The sequence below is a fragment of the Hetaerina americana genome, unplaced genomic scaffold, assembly GCF_022747635.1.
Source record: "Hetaerina americana unplaced genomic scaffold, ioHetAmer1.1.p SCAF_10, whole genome shotgun sequence".
In the NCBI taxonomy this organism is placed as follows: Eukaryota; Metazoa; Arthropoda; class Insecta; order Odonata; family Calopterygidae; genus Hetaerina; species Hetaerina americana.
The window spans coordinates 2,970,737-2,982,793 of NW_027286070.1; the positions used below are offsets into that span (position 1 = coordinate 2,970,737).

The window sequence follows — 12,057 nt, forward strand, 5'->3', positions numbered from 1 at the left end:
ACTCTTGGAATCAGGTAATTTCTTATTTTTTTCATGCTGAGGTAACAATTACCTACTTCAAAGTAAAGCATAATTACACTTTTCAATAAATTACTATCCCCAAATTTCTCCCATGCCAGTAAACTCAGGATGCCCATTGACCAATCATGAATATTGGTCTTTTCTCATTTTTATTTGTTGATTAATTATTACTCAAATAAATTAAAGACTTACTCAATCAGGATGCACAGAATAAGTAATCTAACCAACAAATGAAATAATGAGAACTGACCCCATTTCCTACAGGTTTTATAGTTTAACTGATAAAGTTGTTCAGATAAAAATGAAAAAGTAATAAAGATTACAGTAACCCATGTACAATGAAGAGAATTAATTATATTAATTCCATTCTGGCAAAATCATCATAAATTAAATGAATTACAATGTTTTATAGTCCATACTCTTTAGTATAACATTGAACTATAACGTTACTTATTTACCATTTAAACATTTTTGTTTTATAATACAGCAAACTCCTAATTTTCCATACAATATCTGGTGAAGAGTATATAGATTATAAGGAAACACAGATAATCTGCATATGAGGCACTTTCCAAGGTCTACCCTTCCCTGTGGTGTGTTGCCAAAATGCACAACCTCCTTAACAAAATACCAATGGCGATCACTGAATAAATACTCATTGCATTAGTTTTTCTGATGGAAAAGAATCGAAAAGAGCTGTCCTGGCCAGACTGAAATATACACACCCTCGAAGGGGTGATGAGAAGTCTGGCGTGAGACAAGGGACTGGCTGGTGGGGTCATAATTGGAGAAAAATGAGAAAATTTTCCCTATCCTTAAGACCATGCACCGCAGAAAACCACTAAAAAGAAACAATAGATGTATAGAAAAGTTGTATCTCTTCTCTAGTACAGAAAGCTATCCCATTGCACATGGCCCTCTTCCTGCACAGGTAAACAACCCATCCCACCCCATAGCCCTCCAATCTACCATCCCTGCAAAGACATGAAACCAAACGGTGATGCATGGATAGTTCACAGCCCAGATAATGCCACCATGGATAATAAGGAGTTTACTGCAGTTGTACTCACACAATGTTTTCACAAGGGAATATTGTTTTACCACCTACCCGGATATTCTCCAGTTGCCGCTGAGCTGTTGGCAGATCCTCAACAGGGGATTCAACTTCTTCAATTATGATTGGCTCATAGGTGTCTAGGTTGCGCATAATGCTCTCAAGGGTGTCCTCATACTCCTGGAACTTAGCCAGAGACTCCAAGAGGCGATTCTGCATGAGTAAAGCAAAAAAAAATAATTTTTTAAATAATGAGATATCAATTACAATGGCCTTTTTCAGCAAAATACAGGTAATCTGTAACTTTTCAATAATATGCTGAATATATCATTCCACCATGGGATATGATTTATTGGTGTTCTTACACATTTCAGACAGTGAGGATAATTTTGTTTGTAAACCCAGCCATTAAAACCTACCTATATGTGCTGGAAGAAAATGACATCCATATAAAAGGAGTAGGGTGGGGAAAGGTAATGATGAGTGAGGAATCTGTCACCTTCCCCATCGCAGCCCAAGATTTCAATCTAATAGTACACAGAATATGTAAATTCAAACCAAACTTATCAAAAATCAATTGCACCAAATGGAATTCTTCATTTACCTTGATTTGAATGGCTGTAGAGAGTAGGGACTTGTAGCTGTCCTGGACATTATTGAGCTGTGTCACAATTGTCTCTCGAATAGCAGGTGTGGTCACTTCATACCTCTCAATTTGACCATGGCCTTTAGCTTTCAGGTCATCTAGAGTAGTCTGGTACTTCTGGATGTCTTCCAAAAGAGCCTTTTGGGGATGAAAGTCATGTATCAGGAAGTTATGCACTGCATTAAGGATATTTTGAAATATAATATAAAAAATAAAATCAAAACCAACCTCATGCTGTGAGATCTGCTCTTGTGTCTGTTGCTTGTTTGTGATGTAGAGTGAATTGTGAGCCATCAGTTGGAAAGACACCTGCAGAATCCACTTCTCAGTGTCTTGCAGGGACTGGTGATATGCCAGGTACTCCTGGAAATTGATTGAATACAAAATATAATTTTTTTAAATATTCCAAGCGTATGCCTATATACATTCATTCACCCAAGAGTGACATTATAAAATTACTTCCATGATCAAACTAATTTCATTAGGTGGTGAAGTTGAAGGATATGTCCTTGAAGGACAGGATGCTCACCCTCATCTCCACTTCATGGCTCTCGCGCCTTGCATCGCATTGACTCGGGAGCTGTTCCCATCGAAGGTACAACCTTTTCACCTCCTCATCCAGCAGGGAAGGCTTGTTGGCCCAAGCAGACAGCTCAGTGGCTTCTGACTTCAAGTGTTCAATCTCACCACGCTTACCATTTACCTCATCTTGCATGTGCTGTGGACCAAACAAATAACAATGTCATAGAAATTCCTTCCTATTCGTGTTTGACAGGGTTGCAATAGTCCTGGATCCATAAGTTTCAACCCACCCAGGTTTCCCACGTGGCCACAATATCATTATCTCATATGGATATTTCACTTGTTTAATTGGTTGAACTTTGGCTTTACAGTGCTTTACGGCATAATACTAGCAAAAGCTACTCAAAAGTCAACACGGAGGAAGTTAAAAAAGAACGTGACATAAATGGCCACTTGTAGATTTAGAATTATCAAATATCTGATCAAAAAAACACTCAGAATCACATCAATGGTTTATTTTTTGAGGAATTCCCTTTTACGTACACTTACAGATTCCCCAAGAGTAATGATAAAATTACCATATATTTTCATGTTTTTTTATATTGTTCAGGAACCTGAATAATATAAAAAACATGAAAACTAAGATATAGCCCAAAAACTCATATATTATAACAGGTATGCTAATTTCATTTATTTTATACCCCAGAGCATGCAACTAAAATTCTAAAATCTCCTCACCACTTATAGGTATGAAAAAATCAAGAGTGCCCTAGTGACTGCTGTATGCAGCAACAACAAATAGGCTTACTGCAAAGTAATTTAATCTGTATCTGATGGCTGAAGTTCAGGGTTCTAGGGGGTACCTGATCTATATCCCTGAAAATCTGGTGTGCAAATGAACGGGTACAACTACCCTGAACCCAGCAATGACTAAGATGAAAGATTCTTTATGCGGGGGAAAAATATTTGCACGGAGTCATTACAAAAAAATAAATAAGAAATATGGGAGACACATTATTGGTTAAATTGTTAAAAATATTATTGAACTGAACTTTGCTGCAAGGTTAAATTAAAAATTAGTTTCATAAGTCAATAAACAATAGCAATATTTTACAAAATGGGTAACCTAAGTGGGAATTGAGTGCACAGTGTCAGCAAATGAGTATGTGGCATGATCTTAGGGCTCAGAGATCTCCCAAATGCATATGTAAATGTTTCCTCATATATTGTCTCAATTTGAACCAGCATATAACAAATGGGAATAGCTGGTCTACAAATACTGAATAAGATTGTTTTTCTAAACTAATTATTATAAAATCATTATGTGATTGCACAGTGCCTATGCCAAGAATGTGCTCTAACCTTCATCGTAAAAATCCACATCAACTATTGATGTTCAATATTTTGAAGTAATATTGCTTGAGATAATAATCATAACTAATAATCTAGGGAACCCTACCAGTCATTACCCATTAACCTCCATATTTAATATAATATGCAAACACAAACATAATAACTCGTGCTTTTTGGCATCACAACTTGTAGGCAAGACAGTTTGCATACACTTCACAATAGATTTTGGTTAATCAATATTTAGTAAGTAATTTAATTCACTTTGAAATCAAACTCAAAGATATGTATTACTATATGCTAAGGATGTAAGTATAAAATCTAATAAAATAATAAACTAGTTTGACAGATAATGACAAAAAATTAAATGGGAATACCTTGAATCTTTCAATGAAAGTTTTCATCTCCCCCAGCTCTGCTTTGGTATCAGTTGGCTTCTCCAGGGTGGTCTCTATCCCTTTGAGCCAAGCTTCAAAACTAGCCTTGGCCTCATTGTAGTCCTGCCATCTATTTTTAGCAGCCTAAAATGCAAGAAAGTATGAATTGTGAGAATTAAGAATATTTAATAAAGAACTTAATATCATTTTGTAATATTATCTTTGGGGAAATAAAATGTATAATTATTAGTTTTTTATGTGTGAATACAATTTTGTTCCCTAATTGCCCTGAATAATATATCATCTGCTACCTTCATTTCCAAGCACATTCAAGTGAAATATAGAAAATCTAAAATTCTGAAAGTGTAAATTATGGGATAAAATCACAATGTGGTGACAAAAGAATTCTAAGGGCATTAAGAAATTTATTGAAGAATAAATGCTGCGGATGTAAAAGCATAGTCCCACTATATCATATACCTTAAGTTGAGCCATTGTAGAATTGACATCCATTGTCAGCTGGTCCCAGCTATTGTGCAAATATGCCATGTCATCCCGAATGGTGTCCTGTTGGTGGCTTGGGGTGTTATTCACAGCCTTAGCAAAAACATCTTGCAGTGCAGTCATCAGATGTTGGCCTTCGCTCATTCGTGTGGAAACCAGCTGCATTCAGAAATTGCCCCAATTAATGATGAAAAGAAAGGAGTTTCTTTAGGCTACACATTTTAAGTTTAAAAAAATATTTAACCCTTAAACAGAAAAAAAACTTGAATTTGAATAACACTGTTGGGATTTTTTTATCACTTAAAACATAACTTCGTTTTACAGCTGTAAAATAAAATTATTCCATCAAAGAATTCAGTTGATATAATAACACCAAATTTGAACTGATTAACGATGACATTGAGGATGATCTGAGCTTACCCGAATGGTTTCCAACTTGTCATTGGCTGATTCTTCATCACCCACGCCAATGCAGTCCTGGACTGTGCCATGAGCTCGCTTCAACCACAAATCAAACTCTTCCTTTGCTTTTATGAACTCGGTGAGATCTGATAAGTTCTTTTCAACCCTTGAAACCAGTCCCTGTTAAATTGAAGTCCAAAGTACATTAGGAATCCTCAATCCCAAGATTTGTACAAATCTCAAATGAATTAAAAATTACAGAACTAGAGCCAAATCCATCCATACCTGCACTGTAGTTAGGAGATTAGTATAAGAGCCTTGTAGCTGCACTGATTGGTCTCGGACCCAACTGCAAGCACTGAGTTCCATGAGAATCTCACATCTGTCATTCAATTCTTCCATTAAAGGTTTATGCTGAAGTGCTTCCAGGAGCAATGCCTAAGATGGAAAGAATATGCATTGGCAATCGAAAAACGACGGCAAAAAATATTCAAAATGAAGAGTGCATTGAAGTTCTTGAAAGGTTAAGATATCAAAGCCTATTAACAACCAGTATGCTCTCCATGATTATATTCCCAATGCAATGCTGTTTCATTCAAGGACGACTAATACAAGCATATTGAAAATTTAAGCAGAGATGATTATTAACTGAAAAACAATAGCCAAATGAACTATAAAAAGTCATATAAAAGATGCATCAACAAAGTGCCTACTGTTGCCCTTTACTTAAGAATAAGTTCCAATGGTAAACTTAATGCAGTTTCAAATCTCACCTCAGGGCCCTTGAAAATATTATTAAAATAAGAGCAATTATTTTAACAAGGAGTGATGAAAATCAAACAAAAATATGATTAAAACAATAATTTATAAAAATATCCTAAGTTTGGAAAATGAACAGAGAAATTGCAAATCAATTAATTTTGCAATGGGTACACAAAACTAAATTATCTTTCAGCTCATATTGTTCATCATTTTTAAGGGAGCAAAATGAGTTTTTTACCTAAATCTCCCTCTCAGTACTTACTCTGCATTTCTGCAAATCATCAGTTGTTTTGTTTTCCCCATGAATTTCAGCTTCCACTCGCTTCTCGAAGTCACCCAACCAATCTTTCATCTTCTGAGATGTCGTGGCAAAGTCATTCCAGGCATTGAGACACTTGGAGAGCATTTTCTGGGAGTCTTTATAAATGCTATTGAGGCTGTCCCAATCTGACTTCAGTTGACGTATTTCTTGCTTGATGGTGTCTTTGCCCTCAGCACCAGTGGTGTCCATGACTGTTTCACTCAGCTCATACACCCTGTTTAGTAACTTTTCTCCTGTAAATAAAGTTTAAAATGTAAACTTTGTGGCCTAGGTTCTAAGACAGGAATAGACACCATCCATGATTAGCTGAGTCAAATTACAAGCAGCTACCTTGTGCAACTGCAAGGCCAGTGGGTAATGATAGAGTTTGACTTAGGCTTGGAACTGTTTGCAATTTGTGAAGCTGATTATGCATTAACAAGTTCTAGAAATTCATCAAGTTCAAATCTTATAAAATATTGAGCTTCACATAGTTCAATGATATCAGATATGAGTTTCTGAATATACTTTCTAACACAAATGTATCATTTACAATATCTCAACTCAGAAGTCAGACCTGCATTAAAACAAAATTCAAGCCTTAACTGAGATTCCAAGCTATTCTTTTAAAGTGAACTATGATTATGATATGGGAGTAGTGTCTGGCCTTCCAAATTAGGACATAACTTGATAGGATCAAATGTGTTGATTGAAAATGTATTAAACTCAAATCGAAATTACCAAACAAAAATATTTGTAATTCATTGTAAAGCCCCTCATAATATACTGAGAATATTTTGGTATTAATGGCCATTCATTTTGGCTGATGGAGAGAGGGATCTATTCTCACAGTGGCTAGACGAAAGGAAGCCTGCCATCGCCTATAAATATCTCTAGAAATACTATACATACTTTTTGATACTCCTCAATCTATGGTTCACACATCATCCTTATATGTACATGATAAATAATTAAATTATCGAGTATAAGCATAATAAATTAAACTTTACTGAGAAACACAGCCCAACTAGGGCTACTGTAGCAAGATGTATGAAGAAAATTCTCACAGAGCTTACTGTGATTCCTTTTACTGGGTATCATCTCATGCCATGTCCTGATGATGTCAAGAAAGGCAAATGATAAGTAATTTCTTTAGTAATTCATAGCTCGTGACAAAAAAAACGCCAAGTTTTAATGCTTTAACTAGGGAGCTTCACCATGAAACAGTAAAAAATTCCATATTTCCCATTGCAATGAGGAATAAAATTGGAGAATTATCACTTGCGAAACGCAAAACGCACGACATAGGTGACCTGATGTTGCATATACACCAGGATAAGTCATATCGCTTCTTAAAAATCTCCAAAAAAACTATGATAGTTAAAATAGCTTTTTGATGCAAGGATTCAAAGATTGATCATAACAACCAATAATGGAAGTGCATAAAAGAAACTATTAGTTTTAATTACTGTGTAATTAAAGGGAGAACTCAATGAAAATTAAATGTGGAAGAAGGGATGGTACTTATATTTGACCTCAACTGAATTACATACTCCCAGACACTCAGCCTTCACGAGACTTCACAAATGGCTCTCATGCACCAATTGGGGACTATCTATCACTCATTGCAGATATTGAACACTGAGAAAAATGCACACAAAATATCGTTTTAAGATGTCCAAAAAGTTTTTCATGAATTTCTTATTGCACGTGTACAGTTCTTAAACAGAGTGATGTTTCACAAAAATTTTCCCTGTATCAGTATAAATATACTGAAGAATCTAATAGGAGGGTCATTCATTCATGGAGCATTATTTGATGCTTAACAATATTATAACAGTGAATACTATCATTGCCAATATTCCATCACAAGCATTGCTCATATTACGATTAAAAACCTTTGAAATTACATAATTTTTTCAATTTTCTAAACTTTCTAAATTTGATTCTGTGCTTCCAGCTGAAACTTGAATTTACGATATTAAATAGAAATAATCCAAAACTTTAACTTATATGAACTGATCTCTTTATAAGTGAACTGAAGTTCTACAAATTTAAAATTTATCCAGGGAAAAAAACTATCTTAAGAATCCGAATTCCCACCGCATAACTTAAGGACATTCAGAGGGTTATAGAGTTAATTCATCATTGAATTTAGGAAAATAAGTATACATGGATGGCACTGGAGCACAGATGAAGACTTCACATTAATTTCTTCATAGGAGAGGTCCCGAAGCTATAAAAATAACTCTGCCCAAACCAATTTGTTTCCTCACCTTCGCCAAGGGTTTCTGCAATTTCTTTGATTTTCTTGTCCTTGCTAATTGTCTCCTCTTTCTCCCCATGGGGATCACTATTATGCTGAATGTCAATCCTTGTTTTCCTCACCCAGTCAATGGCATCATTCAGCATTTGCTTGTAGTCACCATGCTCCTTCACCTGTTTCTCTAGCACCTTCACAGAGACAATTGTTAATACACATATATTTTAACACTTACTCAAGAAGAGCACATTTAAGTTAACCAATCAAAGAATTTTTCTTAAATAAATGATCACCAAGGAATTTTCAGCAATTAATAAACAGTTGATTTAAATGCAATGAGTGAACCACAATGATTTTAAATGCCATTCATAACGGGAATGGATAGAGTAGTAGCTGAAAGTAGATCCAGAAAACTACAAGGGGGAGGTCCATTTTCATAAAAGAATGGGAATAATTTTAAAACCGTTTTTCCTATAGAGGCAGTTGAAAATTATGCTGAATTTAAAATTAACTGTATTGATTTAGAGACCAAAATGCACCGTACAATGAATAATTTCATGCTCGGGAAAATACACAAATTCAAAAGTAATGTTGGTCGCATAAATAATATTAATATTGATTTTTATAAAAGCCTTTTAAAAAAACGTAATTTACAATGAATATTCAAGGCAAGAGAAATACAATTGCCCCTCCCCACCACTTAGGGTGGAAGTCAATTAGAAATAGACAGTCCAGTCGATGAAGGCCCCTAAATGAATTTTGGGAGGTTCATCAATTCATCCTCACAAATGGTGGGTCATGCTGGCTTCATCACTGGGTTCTATGCACTTCATACTGGGGGTACCTCTGAAGAGTTGCCTCTTAGGATTGATTATTTACAGACTTAATACTGCACACACATTGTGTGGGGACTGGGATGAGTGGTGTTCTTGGGGCAAAGCAGAAATTGGGGGAGAAGGGGATAGGGGGGGAGGCAGGAAAAGGGCAAGGGGAATTGTCTGAATTTGAATTGCATTACACTAATTAAATATATAAGGACTCACCATTAACTACACATTTGGGAGAAATCTGGCAACAGCCATAGAAAAGGGAGGATTAAAAGCGTCAGAAATGTGGTGCCACGTGAGTATGGTAAAGATCAAATGGCTGGACTGAATAGTGGATAAAGAGACTCCACAGAGATTGAAAGAGAAAAATAGCCAAGTGAAAAGTACATGGATAAGATAGTGATGGACGTAAAGAGAGACAAGAGCAAACAGGTCAAACTTGGCTGATTTGAGGGGAATTGTGTCCAGTGCTCATCTAATCAATCTTTTGACTGGTGAGCACTGATGATGATGACTTGATACGCACCTCAATTCTGCCGCTCACTAGATTCTGCAAATCATCATACTTCTTGAGTGTTTCCGCATATTCGCTGGGCAGCACCATCTGGTCACTCGTGATACGAGCCCTCACCCTTTCCACAGTGTCCTTCTGACCGAGGACGTCCCTTTGAATGGCCCTGAATTTCTCCAGGGTGGCTCGCTTCTCACTCAGGTCATTCAAGAAGTCACTCTCATCAGACTTCACCTTCATTTCAATCTCCTCAAGCCAATCCGCCAAAAGCTTGTGAGCCTACGAAGAAGGAACAAGCAATCTCATCTCATCCAATGAAATGGCTCACTAGCATTAATGAATGATAATTGCACACCCACACCCGAACATGAGATGCTGTGGTTGCAGCTTGCAAATGCAAATGTCACCCCAGCAAAGTGTTCATGGATACTGTGATCGCTGAGAGAGGGGACCCTACCTTATGTATTTCTTCAAGTTGAGAGGCCCTATTGGTGAGCTTCTGTCTCACGTCCTGCACATCAGTCATCAGCTTCTCAAATTCTTGTTTCAGATTATCTGTGTCCTCTTGTAATTTGGCAGCACCATTCTGTTCTGTATTGAGGATGACTTTTTCTTTGAGCTCCAGAGCATACCTAGATTAAGAGTAAGTTGGACATGAAAATTAATGTGGCATGACTGATGGACTTATGTTTACAAAGTGAAACAAAAAATTACAGGGTAAAAAAAAACAAGGAAACTTAGAAAGACTTAGGAATATAAGGATTTTGAGCATATATGAAAGATTTGTTGCATGAAAATCTTTCATAAATCAGCTTAGAGTCAAATAGGGTAAATGGTATTATTAAATAAATATTTTGGGCATGGGCCCAACCACATTGACACAATCATTCCCATAGATCACCAAAGTAACGGAATTTAGGGTCTGGACAGAGGTTGGATGGGGAACCTCTATACGTTTACCTTGGTAATCTTGTCCCCTATCTGCATGTGACAGGCAGGTTTAAAAAAAGGTTGCCACAATGAACTAACAGGTCTAAGGGCCTGGGACTTCTGCCGGACCCCCCTCCACACCAGCAATTTACAACAGTCAAATAAATATATTCAATTTTAAAATATGTTAAATTCATCAAAACCCTTTCTAAATTTGTGAATTAGGGATATTATAATATACATATGTATTCATATAATAAGGAGGTAATCATTTTCCAACTGCTGCAGTGAAATATCATAACCGAAAAACTATATGAAAGAAAAACTCTCGGAAAGCTAAGGAAGATTAATCAGAATGGATCCTCAAATATATTAAATAATGATACCACTACTCTATTTAACTTCATTTACATGGATAAATAATGTATTTTAGACTGACCATATGATTGTAATCATGTGCAAAGGAAGTGAGGTGTACCTGAGTTTATTTTGGCCTTGCTCAAGTGTTTGACGTATTCCTCTTACAACCTGCAGCTTATTCTTCACCTCTGGCAATGTGTTAGGGATGTCTTGGCACTCTCCCAACTTCTCTCTGGTACGGTCAAGCCAATCTTGGCATTCTTGATAGAGCGTGTTATGCTGCTGGTGCTCCTGTTATAATAGAATAAACATAAACATTAATTCTGAGAATTTCACTATGCATCCCAAATTTGATAACACTGCAATACAGAAGAATGTAGCATTGACGGTGGAAAACCAAGAAGCATTACCTGATAATGAAGTTCCAATCTCTTCATTATTTCCTTTGCCAAAGACAGTAAGGCATTGTACTTGGTTGTCATTTGCGTAATTGCATTTGAAATTCTAGTATCAGCACAAGTTTCTAACAAAACCTGAGCTTTCATATTCAGCCTGTCAAGATCCTTTTGCCAGTCAAACAAAGTTTGCAAATGGTTCTGTAAAAGTGGATTTAAAATTAATGTGACAACAACTCTCATACTGTTATGTGACAGACTATCACTTATTAGCTCAATATACGAAGACATTGCCTCAAGGGACCAGTAATATACCTGGAATTGTTCCAAGAAATTCTTCTTCTCCTCCAAACTGTCTTGGAGTTTATTGTAAGAATGCACTAGGACTTCCGTTTGAGTCAACCAATCAGTTGATTCTTGATACTGGTCTTCATATTCAGTCCATTTCACAATTCCAATTTCAAGCAGAGATTTAGTGTGATTCAATGAGTCACTGAAAAGAAAACATTGACACGAATGTAATCATTTTTTATGAGAGGTTGCCAAAAGTAATCTCAGCTGAACACACAAATGCTCAAGGGGATCATGATGGTGTGGTGGCTAACGTACAGGCTTCTCACTGAGAGGGCCTGAGTTCAAATCCTGGAGACAACAGTGGTTTCCTGATCCCTACTTGAGGTGCTTTGTGGAGAGCACTACACTTGAGTGAGTGCAACATGCTGCGTGTAATGCTGACGCCTGGTTTCTTTCCACCCTTCCTTTCCCATCTATCCTTAAATGGCGCAAATGACCTTACCTGTCAGTCGCCTCCCACCAAAACTACTTCTACAAC

The 12,057-nt window shown here is 36.4% G+C and overlaps 1 protein-coding gene across 1 annotated transcript in view; it reads right to left on the bottom strand.

Moving 5' to 3' along the window:
- Nucleotides 1-12,057, bottom strand: part of LOC139699480 (muscle-specific protein 300 kDa-like) — a 96,215-nt gene that overhangs the window by 62,834 nt on the left and 21,324 nt on the right. The window contains exons 23-37 of the mRNA XM_071598187.1: nt 11,541-11,718; nt 11,241-11,426; nt 10,949-11,121; nt 9,998-10,172; nt 9,556-9,819; nt 8,216-8,393; nt 5,901-6,193; nt 5,162-5,314; nt 4,895-5,056; nt 4,451-4,633; nt 3,971-4,114; nt 2,251-2,439; nt 1,950-2,084; nt 1,680-1,859; nt 1,130-1,288 (exon numbers count right to left, since the gene is read on the bottom strand). Of these exons, the coding sequence (XP_071454288.1) occupies nt 1,130-1,288; nt 1,680-1,859; nt 1,950-2,084; nt 2,251-2,439; nt 3,971-4,114; nt 4,451-4,633; nt 4,895-5,056; nt 5,162-5,314; nt 5,901-6,193; nt 8,216-8,393; nt 9,556-9,819; nt 9,998-10,172; nt 10,949-11,121; nt 11,241-11,426; nt 11,541-11,718 (2,752 nt within the window). The remainder of the gene's footprint in view (nt 1-1,129; nt 1,289-1,679; nt 1,860-1,949; nt 2,085-2,250; nt 2,440-3,970; nt 4,115-4,450; nt 4,634-4,894; nt 5,057-5,161; nt 5,315-5,900; nt 6,194-8,215; nt 8,394-9,555; nt 9,820-9,997; nt 10,173-10,948; nt 11,122-11,240; nt 11,427-11,540; nt 11,719-12,057) is intronic.